Source organism: Cynocephalus volans, chromosome 17 (assembly GCF_027409185.1).
Source record: "Cynocephalus volans isolate mCynVol1 chromosome 17, mCynVol1.pri, whole genome shotgun sequence".
NCBI classification, from domain to species: Eukaryota; Metazoa; Chordata; class Mammalia; order Dermoptera; family Cynocephalidae; genus Cynocephalus; species Cynocephalus volans.
In genome coordinates, this window is record NC_084476.1 from 9,576,489 (window position 1) to 9,592,819 (window position 16,331).

Sequence of the window (16,331 nt, forward strand, 5' to 3'; positions counted from 1 at the left end):
TGTGCAAAGAATCTCTCCTCTCTGGGCCTCAGTTTCCCCAGCCGTCATATGGGAAGCTAGGTCTTATCCTCCTAGGGTGATGTGGGCAGAGTGGAGGTAACAGAGGAAAGGAAAACCACTGGCAAACCTGGGGGTGCACAGTGGGGGTGCCAGCCTTGCGCCGGCTTCCCATCAGGGCTCTGCTCAGTCCAGTCCCTCCTCCTTTCCTGGTCCGCGCTCCCTCCTCCTCCCCTGCCGTCTCCCAGCACTGGCTCCCGGCATGCTGTGCGCTGACAGCCTTATAAATAGTCGCTTTTGTGGGGCGGCTGGTGGCGAGGACCGGCAGGGCACGCACCGGCCGGCGCCCACCCACATCCTCCCCCAGGTCAGTGTGTGTCCGCGTGTGTCTGTGGGGGGTCTCTGCGGGGAGTGGGGAAGTGGGGAAGTGTCCCCTGGGAGGCCAGCCCGGGCGTGTTTGTGTCAGGCTCTCCTTGGGTTTTGGGTGTTTGTACCTGTTGTTATCTGTGTGTATTTGTGTGTCCATGTTCCCCAGGCTCTGGGTATTCGTGCACACTGCGTCTGCCTTTGTGGATCCCTCTGCGTGTGTGTGTGTGTGTGTGAGGGGTGTGTGTGTGTGTGTGTGTGTGTGTGTGTGTGTGTGTGTGTGTGTGTGTGTGTGTGGTGCAGCCCCTCCCAGCCTCCTGGTCACTCTCCCTTTTTCCCGCCGACACTCCTGGGGCTCCAGGTCCCTGTCCTTGGCACGTCCCCACTGGGGCCCAGGGAGGGGGGACTGTTGCCTGGTTCCCTGCCCCAGAGGACTTGGACAGGAGCAGCCTGTGTGCACGGAGGGGCTCCCTGTCATGTCAAGTCGAGTATTAGGGGGACCGGAAGCCCTCTGGATGCTCCGTCCCTGTCCCAGTCTCCTGCCTGGGCTGGGGCTGGGGCTCTGTGAGAGTCTTGGGGCCGGCACCTGAGGCCTTTCTGTAGCACTTCTCAGCTGCCCACCCAGTACTCTTCAGCAGCAGTGGGACAGGCCCAGGGAGGGACACTGGCTGCCCAAGGTCACACAGCTGAGTGACGGAGTTGGGGTTTGAACCCTAGTCAGTTGCCAACCACTGGGAAGGCTGCTTTGGGGTCGGGAGCTGGGAGATCTGGGCCCTCCCCTGGTCTTGCCTTGTGATTGGGGTTGTCACTGTCCCTCTGGGCCTCAGCTCCCCAGGCCTCTTAGCAGACCACCCAGTCATGTTAGGAGTCTCTGGGGCCCTGAACCAGAGGCCTTATAAGGCCTGGTGCTGAGCCGGTAATCCAACTCCGTCTTGGACCCCTGTGAAGCCTCCTCACAACCCAAGTTATTTTGGACCAAGGAAGTGGCAGGTGCCAGCAGGACGGAGGGGCTTAGGTTACCAGGAGGGGGCGGGGCTGAGGCCACTCTCATGGCTTTGCTGTGGCTGTCCCTGGCCCGGGGATGTTCCTCCACCCCTGGGCAGCTCCTACCCCTCCTTTAGCACACTCAGCAGAAAAAGAGGGTATAACTCATGTCTCACAAGCATCAGGGACCGTCAGCAAAGCTGTTTAAGGTCCTACTAGATGCCAGGCACAGAGCTGCCAGAAATGTAGACCCAAGTTTGACCCCAGCCAGACCCTTGAGCTAAGTTGTCCCTCTCTCCAAGCGTCAAGTCCTTCTCCAGATGGCAGTGAGGATGGAATGAGGCTCCCCAGCTCTGTGCTCAGGCTGTGCCAGGGCTGGTTGGGTGGGGGCACAGGCCTGTGGTGTAGCAGAGAGGCCCAATACAGTGTGGGTGTGTGATGCTGGGGAAGATTCAGAGAAGGCACCTGCTGGTGTGGGAGTGGAGGGCAGAATCCCGGAAGGCTTCCTGGAGGAGGTGACATCGAGCTGAGGCCCAAACGATAGCACGCTGGGAAAGGCATTTGGGCACTGGGTACAACATTCCCCAAGGCCTGGAGGGGGGACATCTCAAGGTGGGTGAGGGAGCTCCAGGCAGTTCCAGTGGCAGCTGATAAGGCTTCAGAGGGTGGCTAGGGCCAGATGTCCAGGACCTGCCAGCTGTATTAAGGGGCCCAGGCTTTGTCTTGGGAGCCGAGGGGGCCACTCATGGAAGGTTGTAAGCAGGTAAGTGACATAGCCTGATGTCAGAGAAAATCCTGCAGATTGCCTGGTAGGGTATGGAGGCAGGTGGTCCATGTGGTGGCGCGGGCAGTGGCCCGGGCCCCCTGCTTGGAACTAGGAAGTGGTGGTGAGGAGATAGATGGGTGAGAGGTTCAGGAGCAGCAGAGCTGGGCCGGCCCGTGGCTCACTCGGGAGAGTGCGGTGCTGATAACACCAAGGCCCCGGGTTCGGATCCCATATATGGATGGCCGGTTCGCTCACTGGCTGAGCATGGTGCTGACAACACCAAGTCAAGGGTTAAGATCCCCTTACCGGTCATCTTTTAAAAAAAAAAAAAGGAGCAGCAGGGCTGGGAGGTGGGCTTTCGGGCCAGAGGTGCGGGGAGGGGGGAGAAGAGCGTTCATGTCATGCTGACTCGGGCCTCTGGCTGGGCACGGAGCTGGGGATGCAGGAAGGGCTATTTGGAGTCTGCGGGGTCTGTGGGGCCTCCGGCCTGTCGAGGGGGTGTGGATATCTGAGGCTAGGGAGAGAAGCCTGGGCTGGCCGCACAGGGCCGGGGAGCCTGAAGCCAAGATTGAAGGGCAGAGTAGGGGTCCCAGGGAGAGGTGAGGGGGTGCTGGCTGAGGGTGGAGGGTCAAGACAAGAGTGGTTGTGATGGTGGATGGTAGCTGGTGGCCATGGGGAGGGCTGTTGGGGGCCGTGAAGTGGAAGCCAAAGTGTACAGAGAGACTGGTGGGGAGGGGAGGTTGGGGAGGCTGGAAGGGGTACTTGGAGGCACAAGGTGGGGTGGCAGGAGTGGGGCTGAGGTCCTGAAGCAATGTCCTCAGGGGGCTGAAGGGCAGGGACCATGTGCAAAGGGTGGGAGATGGGCCAGCACAGGGGCAAGAGCCTTGGACCCCCTCACTTTGAAAACTGTAAAGGGCTGTGTCCAGTGAGTGGCCCCCACAGATTCCTCCACTCTGGGCCTCTGTGTCCCTTAGAGCATCCACGTCCAAACCCGTCCCAGACACGTGTAGCTCCGAAGCTCCATCCTCCTCCTGGCAGCTTCCTCTTTTCCTCCGGCCCTGGGGAGCGTTGTCAAGGCGTCTGGGCAGACGCTGGACCCGCGCCCTGTGTTCTGGGACTAGCGAGGGAGCAGCTCGGCAGCTCCCGTCCTAGCCCTTAATGCCCCTCAGCGCTGCTCTCGCCTTCCTTGAGCCTCCAGCAGGACCTGAGGTGGACAGGAGGGGGTGACTGCCTTTCTGTGACAGGTGAGGCCAGAGAAGAAAGGTGACTTCCCCAAGGTCACCCAGCCTCCTTCCCTCCGCGGCCCCCTCTGCCCTCAGATTGCGATTGCCTGTCGGGGCCTGGCACACACCGGGCGGCCTTGGGTGTTGCTTGGCAGAAGCTGAGTCAGGGTGGGGAGGAGGATCCCCTCAGCCCCGTCACCTGTGCCCTTGTCTTGCAGAGTGCTGACTCGGCTCCCGGGACCCCAGCAGGATGGAAGGTATGGGCTCCTCTTTTCTTGCTCGTTGCCTGGCCTCAATGTTCCCATCTGTTAAGGGGGTGCACCCTGGGGGAGACACCCCAGGAGGGGTTGGAGGAGGCTCTGGGGCTGCCAGAGTGGGCCTGTCTGGGAGCCTCCAGCATGCTCCTCTGGCCTCTCATGGGATGTGTCAGCTCCAAGATAAATTTTAGAAGTGATGAGGCCTCCCTGAGGCTTCTGAGGGCCCCAGAAATTTCCTATGCTGGGATTTATAGAGCTGAGTCCCTGCCTCTTTCTGGAGAGGGTGGGTGCTGGAGAGGGGAGGCCCACCCTGAGGAGAGGCCCCAAGTATGCAAATGCCAAGCCTAATGAGTGTGAGGTCAGCTCTTGCCCTGCTCTGGGACTCAGTTTCCCTGACATCTCGGGGGAGTGGGCCGTGAGGAGGACTTGGGCCCTTCTAGCTCCTATGAGCTGGGACCTAGAAGGAGACATGGGGTGGGCAGAGAGCCCAGAACAGCCCTCCTGCGGCTCCTGGCAGCACCTCTTGTCCCATCTCTGGCGCTGTGCCTTGGCCTGGGCAGCTCTTAAAGGAGCTGCTGCTGCTACCTGATGCCAGTGGTCACCCTCCCACTCCTGAGCTCCCAGCATCAGCTGCCACAGGGCTGTGGCCTCCCCCACCCCCAGGCTTGTGACCTTCACCCAGGGATGGGATCCGAAGGAGAAGTTATTCTTTTGCCAGCTCCTCCAGCCTCATGGCTGGGAGGGCCCCTGGGAGCTACCAAGGCCCCCTCTTCACTGGGGCAGGGACAGGGGACCAGAGAGGCACAGGCACTTCTTTCCTCAGGTCGCACAGCAAGGTGGGGGATAGCATGGGCCTCTGTTTCCCTGAGAAGAGGAGAAGCCCAGGAAGCGCAGGGAGGGAGTCCTGAGCTCCTGCTTCAGTTGTGACACCCCTTGAGCAGTTCCTCCCCCACCCCCATCCCCACCCCCACCCAAACCTCAGTTTCCCTCTGCCCAGGGGGGCTGTGGTCTTGCCGAGTTCTGAGGGCCAGTGAGGCAGAGGTTGGAATGTGAGCTTGCCTCCCTGCCCGGGCGAGAGTTCCACGTGCCCACTGCAGCCCTCCTCCCTGGCAACCGTCTCCCGGCAACACGTGTTGTGGTTGCCAACTCCACATTAACACTGCCAGGGAAGGCGGGCCATGGGCAGGGCCAGGGCTGGGACGGGAAGAGCAGGGACCATGGGCTGCTGCTCAAGTGACCCCCGCAGTGAGGAAGACAAGAAGGCCAAAGGTGACCACCCCTGGGGTCAAGCCCCCCACAGGGAGGCGCCGTGAGGGCTGGCATCCCATCCCCCAGGCCTTTGCCTGGGCTGGTCCTTCTGTCTGGAACGCCCTCCCCTCCATGACCTCTCCCAGTCTCTGAGCTGCCACTCATATCACGGCTCACTAGGGGCTGTGACTTGTCTGCCTCCCTGACAGGAGTGCGAGCTGTGTCTGTCCCTCTGCCTGGGGAGCTGTGTCTGTCCCTCTGCCTGGGGCCCAGCACAGGCCTGGGACTCCAGAGGTGCCTCTGGCTATTTGTCGAGTGAGTAACTGAGCCCTGCTCCCATTTTCTCTCCCACAGAGAAGCTGAAGAAAACCAAGATCATCTTTGTGGTGGGTGAGTCACAGGCAGGCGGGTGGGGTGGCAGGGAGGGTCTCTGCAGGTGCTGGCAGGAGCCTGGGCTGGGGGCTGCATCCTGGGCTCTGTGCCTCCCTCGCTGGGGGACCCTGGCAACCCTCATTCCTCCTGGGGCTCCATTTCCTGGTGTTTCTGAATGGGTGGGCACTTGCAGGTGGGCCTGGCTCGGGGAAGGGCACCCAGTGTGAGAAGATTGTGCAGAAGTACGGCTACACCCACCTCTCCACCGGGGACCTCCTGCGGGCCGAGGTTGGGTCGGGCTCAGCCAGGGGCAAAATGCTGTCGGAAATCATGGAGAAGGGGCAGCTGGTGCCACTGGTGAGTGGGCCCTGGCGGGGTGGGGGCAGGGGATAACGGTAGCCCTGGGTGGACGCCAGCCAGCAAAGCCACGGCACCCTGGAGAGGCAGATCATGACACTCACTGGCTCTGAACCGTCCTGTGGCTCTCCATTGCCTTTGCAGAAAGTTCCATCCAGAAGCTCCCAAGACCCTGCAGGACCCTGCCCTGCCTCCCACCCTCCCCCCTGCTCTGTCCTCCGGCCACCCTGACCCTTCTGTCCTCTCAAACTAGCCACACTCCTTACTGCCTGGAAAATTCTTTCCTCCTCAGCCTTCAGACTTCCCAGATTTGGGCTAATTTTATACTCTGTAATAGCAGAGGAGTATATAGTTCTTTGCCCATTCGACCTATGTCACACTTGGAAATGGATAAATCAAGTGTGTAATTGTCTGTCCCCTCACCAGACCGGGAGCTTCCTGAGGGCAGGGAAGGTGTGATTAGTTTGCCACTAGGTCCAAAAGGGCCAGAATAGGACCTGGCTGGGAGGAAGGGCTCAGGAAATATTGTGGTGTGAATGAATCATTCATTCAGTCAAGATCTTCGCAATGCAGAGAAGGCTCCCTGGAGACAGGGGGCTTGTTCGGGACATTTGTGTTAGAGGGGAGAAGGCATTTCAGGCAGCGGGACCAGCACAAGCAGAGGCCTAGAGAAGGAAAGGGGAAGAGACTCACAGCCCCCTCCTCCTCTGCTGCGCCCCCAGGAGACGGTGTTGGACATGCTCCGCGATGCCATGGTGGCCAAAGTAGATACTTCCAAAGGCTTCCTGATTGACGGCTACCCACGGGAGGTGCAGCAGGGTGAGGAGTTTGAGCGGCGGGTAAGTTTGAGTGCAGAGCTGAGGGTCCACCTCGGGAGCAGCTCAGAGAGAGGCTGGCGGGTGAGGAGGGAAACCTGGAGGACTTCCTGGAGGGGAAGGTATAGAAGAAGGGAGAGCACTAGGCTGGGAGTTCACAGACCTGGGCTCAGGTTCCAGCTCAGCCCCTTGAGACCTTGAGCCAGTCATTGTGCCCCTCTAAACCTGTTTCCTTATCTGCAAAATGGGGGGAGACAGGTGCGCCCTTCGAGTATGGGATTGGCACCCCATAAGCATGCAGTCAGAGGGACAGGGAACAGCACTGGCAGGGCTGGAAGGGTAAAGCCGGCATGGGTCCAGCAGGGGTGATGTTGGGGAGGGAAGTACAGACATGGCCGGAGGCTCGAAGGCCAGGAAGGTGCATCCAGTCCCCTCCAAGGGCCATAGGAGTCTGACTGGAAAGAGCAGGCCTTGAGGACGATGGTGTTGAGCTTCCTAGAATAGGTGCCCATCAGGGACATCTCTCCCACACAAGCACACACACAGGCACACATACATGTGCACGAGGCGCACAAGTGCGCATGCATGAGGCCACAGGCATTTGCACATGCACATGCATGTGCCTACACGTGCCCAGACACATGGCAATGTCCATGATGAGCACCCATGCACACGCATGTATACGGCTGCAGCACACATATACACAGGGATGCACACACGCACATATTTACACCAGCACCTGTGGTGTACAAGGCCATACTGGGGAAACAGGTGGTGCCGCGAGTGCCTAGGAGGGAGAAGTTGGCAAGAGTAGGTGTGGGGCTAACCAGGCATCCTGGTGCGCTGGGAACAGAACCAGACCCCCGTCCCCACTCCCCATGTCTGTGGGGCCATCTTTGGGCTTTCATGGCTTCAAGCCTCATCCAAGGGTAGGAGACTGTATTTCTTGATCTCTAAGTGGCTGAAAGACCTCAAGAAATGTCTGCCCTACTCTGAGCCTCAGTTTATCTATCTGTGAAATGGGGATTGGCTGGCTTCCTTCAGACCCCAGACCCTGGACCCTGTGGTTAGATGCCAGAAAGCACAGAAAGGTGGGCCGGCCCGTGGCTCACTTGGGAGAGTGTGGTGCTGATAACACCAAGGCCACGGGTTCGGATCCTATATAGGGATGGCCAGTTAGCTCACTTGGGAGAGCGTGGTGCTGACAACACCAAGTCAAGGGTTAAGATCCCTTTACTGTTCATCTTTTTTTTTAAAAAAAGAAAGCACAGAAAGGTGTCCAGTCCTGGCCCACACATACCAGCTGTGTGACCTCACCTGTGGCCCTCAGGGCCACATCTAGTAAAAGAGGTTAATGAAGGTCCCTATCACTCCTGGGCTGTTGTGGGCACTACTGAGGGCAGTAGGCCCAGCACAGAGCCTGGCCCTGTGGTGACCTCCAGGAGTCCGGGCAGCTGGTCTTCTTGGCTCTGGACACCAGGGGGCACCAGGGCTTCACCAAAGGAGGAAGGGTGGGCGTCGAGATATGGCTGACTCACCCTGGTTAAGGGGACCAGAACTTTCCTGCCAGCGGGCAGTGCTCAGCACCAACTCCCCAGGCTCAATGCCCATTGTCCCGACTGGGAAACTGAGGCCAACAACCAGAATCTCAGCCAGAGACTCCCAGCTCTGAGACTTAGCTGGTCTTCACAGATTTACCATCTCTATCTGGGATGTATAAAGAAACTACTGTACATAGCCCTGGGGACTCAGATGAACCAGAGACTCTGAGTCTGTGTCCTGGAGGAGCTCAGCAGCTGATGGATGATGGAGAGGTGGTGGCCTTGGAGCTGGGTCCAGGCCCAGCCATTGCCACACATGGTCCTCTGTAAGATAGGAGCACCTGGCAGATTGTTGGGGTCATTGGATGCAGGGGCTGCCTTCCCTGAAGGCAGCCAATGCTGTCATCCTGAATCCTTAACCATCCAGGAGGTAGGGATGTGTGTTAGGATGGGTACTGCCACCAAGGAAACTGAAGCTCAGTGAAGACAAGTGGTGTGACCTCGGGCTAAACAGGGACAGAAGTAAGCCTGGATGGAGTCCAGGTCAGCCTGACGCCAGAAGTCAGGCTTCTACTTGCCAAGCCCCTCCCTAGAGGCAGCACTCTGGGGCCTTGATGGGGGTCTGGTGACAGCTGCACAGAGGCCCTTGGGGACTGACCCAGGCAGCTAGGAAGTGGGAGGCAGAGCTTTGAAGGCCCCGAGAAAGCCCTGGCCTGATCCTCAGGCTGTAGGAGCCATGGGTGGCTCTGCTCCTCTTAACCAGCTGCCCTTTCCCTAGCTCTGGTGAGAGATCTGGAGCCCCTCCTCACGCAGGGCTATGCCAGGCCTGGGGACCTGGCGGTGACTGAGAGGCAGGGCCCCTGTTCTTGGGTCTCATGGTCGGGCAGGAGAAGTGCTGCCGTCTCTGGTTCAGTGTGGAGGCCAGCCTGGGCAGGGGTGCCACGGAGGGGCACTGGTGGCCTTATTTCTTCTCACCCTTCCAAGTCACCCCCATGGATGACACATGTGTTCCAATGACAGTGACATTGCTCAGAGCTCCCCAGAACTCAGCAGCCCTCCCCCTTCCCGTGTCCCTTTGTCAAGTTCTTATCCAGCCCTGAAGGTATGAGACAGATGCCTCCCCGCCCGCAGGCGTCCCTGGCCTGGCTGGGGAGAGGGACGTTAAATAAATAACCTTGTGAGACATGTTCAAGGGAGAAATAAAGGGGGCTGGGAGAGCATGTCACGGGGGCGCGGGGGATGGGGGGCATCCAGGAAGACTGTCCTGAGGGCACGCGGTTCTAGCTGAAAGCTGAAGGAGGGTGCTTGGTATTGGGTGGGTGGGTTAGCATGAGGTTTGAGGGAAGGGTTCCTAGCGGAGGGAACAGCACGTGAGAGCCTGGAACAGAGAGTCAGCATGGCTGAAGTAAGAAGACCAGGAAAGGGCGGGGAGGGCAGAGGCTGACCGTGCAGGCCTCTAGGTCTGGTAAGAACTTTGGGCTTTCTTTTGAGGGCACTAGGGAGCCATGGAAGAGGTTTGAGCAGGAGAGTGGCAGGAAAGATTGACCTTTAGGAAGGTCCCTCAGGCTGCCTTGGGGAAGGGATTGAAGGTCTCAGTAGGTCTCAAATGGGGCCTCAGAGGTAGGAAGATGGGAGAAGGCCCTGGGGCAGGATAAGGGTCTCCGTCACATGGTGCCCGCCCGCAGATTGGACAGCCCACACTGCTGCTGTATGTGGACGCAGGCCCCGAGACCATGACCCGGCGGCTCCTGAAGCGTGGAGAGACCAGCGGGCGTGTGGATGACAATGAGGAGACCATCAAGAAACGGCTGGACACCTACTACAAGGCCACAGAGCCTGTCATCGCCTTCTATGAGAAACGGGGCATTGTTCGCAAGGTGTGCCTCCCGCGGGCCCCAGGGAAGCCCCAGGACACCTGAGTTCTTTCCTGGCTAGACCTCAACTCACTGTGCGACTTCAGGCCAGACCCCTTCTGGGCCTTGGTTTCCCCGCCAGTTCAATGAGGGGATTCCCGCAGGCCTGGCCTCTGGGGTAGGTCAGTCTCCCACCTCAGCAGGGCCCAGCCAGCCCTCCCCGGCGTCTCAGCCCTCACAGCCCATCTCCCCACAGGTCAATGCTGAAGGCTCCGTGGACAGTGTCTTCTCCCAGGTCTGCACCCACCTGGACGCCCTGAAGTAGCAATGCTGGAGCCCCTTCTCCAGCTCAAAGCCCTGCCCCACCCCTGTCCTGACTCGAGGCCGCCCTGGCCTGAGCCCAGCGCCTCCACCCTGCCTGGCTGAGCACAGACAGAGGAAGCCACTTTATCCTGTTTTCATGGACAGCCGAGCACTAAAGGAATTTCCAAGGACACTTGGTTTTACTCCTTTTCTTTGCTTCCCTTGGAGTTGATTCATGTGATCTTGCCCACCCAGCCTGAGTCCCAGCCCTCACCCTCCTGTTCCTCTTGGGGCCCCTCGGCCCACTGCAGCTAGCTGCTAGCTCTGGTGGGACACCCAGGGCCCTTCCTCACACGGGGCATGCCCAAGCCAGTCAGGGTCCTTGCTCCTGGGGTCTCTTGCTCAGGCAGAGCAGGGCCCCCGCCTGGACTCCTCTGCCTCCTTGCTGTGCGGCCTTGGCCCTGATCCCTCATCACTCTGTGTTTTCTGTGCCTAACCCTCACCGGGCCTGGGCTGCACAGGCAGAGAGGTCGTGGGCCCTGTGGGGCTGCCAGGGCAGTGGGGCAGCACTCACTATCCAGCCAAGTGGGAGGTGACTTGGCTTCCTTGGTACAAGAAGCTCTGAGGGTCTGAAAAGGACATCACCGTTGAATGGGTGGAGGAGGGGTCATGGCATTGAGAGTGAATGGGGGGCATAATCAGGGGTGCCTTCCTGAGGAGGTGAGACCTGGGGCACCTTCCCCCATGTGGTCCTGGACAGGTCACAGCCTGCCCAGTCTAAGCCATTTCCAATTCTAAAATAGGCTCAGTGCCCCCCGCCCCAGCCCCCAAGGCTAGGATGAGAACACGCCAAGCAAGTTGTCAGTTGCCGTGGCCATGGGAGTCGGAGACCAGAGCAGCCCGGCCGGTGTGTGCAGGCCTGAGATGTCTTGGGGATGCCCCGGAACCCCCCTGGGGAGAACCACCTTTCCTGTTCTGTTCTCTCTCACTCTTTGACCTTGTCACGGAGAAAGACTCAATTTGGTGCTCACGTGTCCTTAACACTGTTTTGGCCCTAGCTGGGCTCCCTTTAAAGCAAAGAGAGCTGTCAGCAGGGCCACCCCTGCCTGGATTGAAATCCTTCTGTTGGGGATTGACTGTGTTCTCGTTGTGTGTCCCCTTCTCTTTATGGCAAGTGGGGCTGGTTTTCCATTCACATTGGTTATTCAAAGTTTCTTTTAAAATAAACGTATTTAAGTTATAAAAGGTGAGTCTATTGAAAGAAGAACATGAAATAAATAAATGGTGGTCTGGGGAGGTAGGAGAAGGCAGGTATCGTGCAGGGTGAGCCAGCGGCGTGGGTGGGGTTGGGGGCCGAGGCTGCCACAGTGGGTCCTCTGTTCCCTGAGTGGGCCTGGGGCATGCAGGGAAGCAGCAAGCTCAGGAGCCACAGGTCACTGTGACCTCCCACCTCTGGGTGTTGCATCTGTCACACTGGGTTCACACAGGCATGCTCATCACACTCACACACCCCTTCTGTCTCAGGGTCAGCGTGAGGATGAGTGGAAAACATGCCAAAGATGATAAAGCGCGAGAAAAGTCCACCTACGAAAATTATCACCATTATCTTTATTTTTTATTATAGCTTCATTAATTCAGTTGAGTCCCAGTTTATAAAAACCTATGCTGACCCGAATTATCAAACTCTTCACCAGAGAATCACTTTTTCACTTAAACATATTCTATCATCTGTCTGTCTTGATACAGATATTCTCTTTGCTGAAAACTTGAAAGCACAAAAAGTTTAACAGCTCCAGTAATGCCTTCCCGCCCTTGCCACCATAAACCTTCCTTTGAGAGTTTCCCTCGTGCACACTTGCTCGTTCAGCAAGCATTTCCAGAGCACCTACCATGTTGGCAAGACAGAGACTCATAAGTCCCTGGCGCACTATAATGTGGCTCCTAGCACAAGGGAGACCCACAGAATTCCATCAGACCTACTCCACCAAGACCAGTTCTGGGAGGCTAAGTGCAGAGATCTCAGAGGGGACCTAGCAGCAGGAGGTTCCTTGAACCAGAGCTCTGGAGCAGGGCCTTGAACATACCTAGGGTTTCACCGAGAGACAGAGGGCATGGGAGGGCAGAGGGAATAGTTCTGCAGAGCCACAGACGTGGGGAGGACCTGTTAGGTGTGGGGAGAGCTGTAATGCAGTTAGATGGGGTGCAGTAGCAACAGACAAGCCTGTCAGGTGGTAGGGACCAGACTCCCAGGTCCTTGAATGCCGACCCAAGTATCTGGCTTTTCTCTTAAGGGCAATGGGAGGCTCAGAAAGAGGTGGGGGTTTTTTGTTTGTTTTATTTTTAGTAAAAAATTTCATACAAACTAAAAACTGGAGGAAAAATATAATGAATGCCCATATACCCATTACCAACATTTAGCAATTGTTAACATTTTCCCATACTTCCTTCATTGTTTTACTTTTGCCAAAGTATTTTAATATAAATTACAGATATGAAAAAAAGTTAATCCCTAGAGTATGCCTCTAAAAAATAGGGACATTTTCCTAAATAGCCACAACTCAGAGTTTCAACGACATGAAATTAACACTACTACCGTAATAAGTAACACTCGGGCCAGCCCGTGGCTCACTTGGGAGAGTGCGGTGCCGATAACACCAGGCCACGGGTTTGGATCCCTACATAGGTTAAAAAAAAAAGAAAAAAAGTTAATACTCAGTCCATGTGTAATTTTCTCCAATTGTCCCCAAAATGTGTCTTATGGTTGGTTGGTTAAAATCAGAATGCAATCCAAGACCACACATTGCATTTGGTTGTGATGTTTGTTCAAATCTCTTTTATTCTAGGACAGTTCTCCCACTCTTTTTGTGACATTAGGCTGTGAAGAGACCCGCTGTCCGGCAGAAAATTCCTTCTTTCAGAATCATGTGTTGCTTCCTCCTGGTATCATTTAACTAGCTCCTTCATCCTTTGAAGTTCCTGGAAACTGGAACTTCCAGGCTCTACAGGTTCAGGCTAAGCCTTTGGGGGCAAGAATCCCCAACAGGTAAGGCTCCTGAAGGGTTGTAAAGCCAAGCCAGAAGGTCCAATCTGCAGCTTCCAGCTTCAGTGTCTGAACATCTCTAGGGTCTTCTGATACAGCAGCTCTAGGTCGGGGGTGGTGCCCAGGCTGCTGGTCCTGCTGGCCACACTGTGAGTCAGGGAGACCCTGCTCTGTGGAGGAAGGATAGAGGGGCCCAGATGAAGGCAGGACCTGGGGAGGGGTGGGGAGGAGGGGGCCTCTCTAGGGTCAGTATGTGCTCATTCCCCCTGGTGGCCTGCAAGGTGGGTGTGGCACTGGGTCCAAGAAGGTCGATGCTGTCACTCTCTTCTTGACTTGAAGGACACTCCAGATACTAGCTTGTTCCAAGGTGCTGGGACATTCTAACCAGCCAGCAAGGTTAGGGCCTCTATAACCCGGCTTCTCACAGCGAGAGTGCTCCTGGGTGGGCCCCGCTGGGATGGTGGCCTCAGATACCCCCCTGGACTGTGTCCTTATTTCTTGGCCTCGGGGGCCCTGAGGACCTGGGCTGGAGGCACTGAAGTGGGAGAGGAAGGAAGTGGGGAGCAGGGGAGGCCAAGCCTGTTGCCTCCCAGCCGCGAGAGGGGCCTCGAGTAAACAGGAAGGCCTGGCGGCTCCACGGTGGGGGGGCTTTGGTGAGGTGGGGACCAGGAGCACTACTGGACACGTGCAGCCTGTGAACACAGGGCTCCCTCTCCGGGGAAGCGGGTCCAGAGGGGTGGTGTGGCTTGCCTCAGGTCAAAAGCATCAGGGCCACAGGGCTAGACCCTTGCCTGCCTCTCCTGCTTCCGCCACTTCCTGGGGTTCTAGCTCAAGGTCTCACTTGCGTTGCCCACCTTGGTTCATGGGGTGTTGGGTGAGTCCCTCCCCCTCTTGAACCTCAGTTTCCCTTTCCATGAGCCCAGAGCCCTTACAACTTGGCAGTTCTAGAATCCCAGCTCAGGGGCATCCTCTGCCTTCTAGTAGGTCCTCATGGGTTCTCTAGACCTCGGGAGCGGGTATCATCAGGAAGACCAACATCACCCAGGATTTGGAGGCAGCAGGTCCCAGCTCCCTTTCTTCAGGGGAAAGAGAGTGACTTTAGGAGACTCTGCTCTTCTAGAACAGAGCAGGTCCAGTGGGACCCTGACCCTCAGGACTACCCTGTATCCTTGGGGAGTCATTCCCTCTCTTCAGAAACCCTGTCCCTGAGCTCAGAATGCCCTCAACACCCACACCCTGGGGACGCAGAATCGTCACCTGTGAAACTTTGAGTCGTGTAGCCCAGTGGTTGGGCCCATTCATTTATTCCACAGGCATTTATTGAACACCTACCGTGGATCAGGCACTATTCCAAGTGATGGGAATTCAGCAGTGAATAAAGCAAAGCCTTTGCCCTCCTAGAACTTCTGTTCTAGAGAGAGAGACAGACAAAATAAACACGCATATGTCAGATGGTGCTACGTGTCCCAGGGGCCAATTGCTGGTGGGGGTGGTAGGGAGGTCTGTTTTAAATGCTATTGATCGATGGTCAGGGAAGGCCTTACTGACCACGTGATGTTTGATCAGAGACTTAAAAGATGAGGGCACAAGCCCCATGGCTACCTGGGGAGACGGTGTTTCAGGGAGCAGGAAGAGCAAGTGCAAAGGCCCTGGGGTGGTTGGATGGGAGTGACCGAGGGGCTGAAGAGCAGGAGGTGAGGTTGAGGAGAGGCAGAGGGAACCTCATTGGCTTGAGGGGTGCTGGCTTTTACTCTGAATGGGATGGTTGCCAGTGGAGGGTGCCGAGCAGAGCAGGGGTGGAATTTGACTTGGCTTCCACAGGCTGCCTTGACGGTGTGGAGAAAGGCTTGGGGTGAGGGTGGAAGCAAGGAGGACACGGGGTGACTGCAGTATTCCCAGAGGGCAGTGGCTGTGGGCGGTGAGAAGTAGCCAATGCCTGCAAATTAGTAGCATTTGCCTGCAAATGCTGAATTTGAGGCAAATCGCTGAATTAATTTGAGGCAGGACCTGATGAGATTTGCTGTGGCTTAGATAAGGGATGTAAGAGAGAGTCAAGGTTGACCTCAAGGCTTGCACAGTGAGAGGAGGTCAAGGTCTGAGATGGAGAGACCAAGGCAGGAGCAGATTGCAGAGAAAGAATAGTGCCCAGAGGGCCGGCCCGTGGCTCACTCGGGAGAGTGCGGTGCTGATAACACCAAGGCCACGGGTTCCGATCCCCTATATAGGGATGGCTGGTTTGCTCACTGGCTGAGCGTGGTGCTGACAACACCAAGTCAAGGGTTAAGATCCCCTTACCGGTCATCTTTAAAAAAAAAAAAAAAAAAAAAAAGAATAGCACCCAGGTTTGGACATGTGAAGTTTGAGATGCCCGTCAGACAGCCAGGGCCTGAAGCTCGGGAGAGCTCTGGCTGGAGAGAGGAGTTGGGAGTCACCAGTCACAGGTGATAGTTAAAGCTCTGTGTCTGGATGAGGTCACCTGGAACAGCACTTGTCTGTTACCGTGGGCAAGGATCCCCGGGGATCTTGAGAAAATGTAGGTCCTGATCCAGCAGGTCTGCGCAGGGCCTGAGAGTCTGAATTTTGAACAAGCTCCCAGAAGATAGTAAGACCACACTTTGAATAGCAAGGGTCTAAGGTATTGTATTTTATGGCCAAAGCCCATTGGGAGACGGGATCAACAGAGGGGCTTGTGAGCAGTAGTGAAAGAAAACAGAACCCCAGAGATGCCGTGGGAGGCATTGCAATGCTAAGGAGATAGGCAGGTTCACAAAGCGTTTATTCCTATTATCTGAGCCTGAGTTTCAGGGTCTGTGCTGGGACATGACATCAGGGTCACAAAGGTTTGAGAAAACCTGACTTGGGAATGAGGGTAAATAGAGAAGGGAAGGGACCCAAGGATAAGCCCGGAGGGGGGGGGCGGGGAGGAAAGAGGAGACAGATAAGGCGACCAGGGAGGGGGGAGGAAAACCAGCATAGAATGTTCTGGAAGCCAAGGGAAGAAGACAAGCCTGGATTTGAATTACCCTCAGCCTCTCCCCAGCCCTGCTGCCTTGACCACCTGAGCCTCAGTTTCCTCCATTGTAAAATGGGGACATGATAGTCTTGGCCCCTTAAGGTGGCTGTTAAGTGGCACTGGACACCAGGGACAGGTAAGCTCGTGGATGGTGGAGCGATTCTGATTCTTGTCCAGCACTTTGAACTCCTCCAGG

The 16,331-nt window shown here is 56.8% G+C and overlaps 1 protein-coding gene across 2 annotated transcripts; it reads left to right on the forward strand.

Annotated features, from left to right (window-relative positions):
* The first annotated feature begins 279 nt into the window (after nt 1-279).
* On the forward strand, nt 280-10,273 carry AK1 (adenylate kinase 1). 2 transcript variants are annotated; one of them, XM_063082162.1, is made up of 8 exons: nt 311-364; nt 3,312-3,357; nt 3,555-3,593; nt 5,196-5,231; nt 5,407-5,570; nt 6,293-6,409; nt 9,612-9,803; nt 10,036-10,273. In XM_063082162.1, the coding sequence occupies exons 3-8, from the start codon at nt 3,587-3,589 to the stop codon at nt 10,102-10,104; spliced, it is 585 nt and encodes a 194-aa protein (XP_062938232.1). In that variant the 5' UTR covers nt 311-364; nt 3,312-3,357; nt 3,555-3,586; the 3' UTR covers nt 10,105-10,273. The 2 variants fall into 2 exon arrangements, with proteins under 2 accessions (XP_062938231.1, XP_062938232.1); XM_063082161.1 differs by lacking the exon at nt 3,312-3,357 and having other exon boundaries at nt 280-364.
* The last annotated feature ends 6,058 nt before the right edge of the window (nt 10,274-16,331 follow it).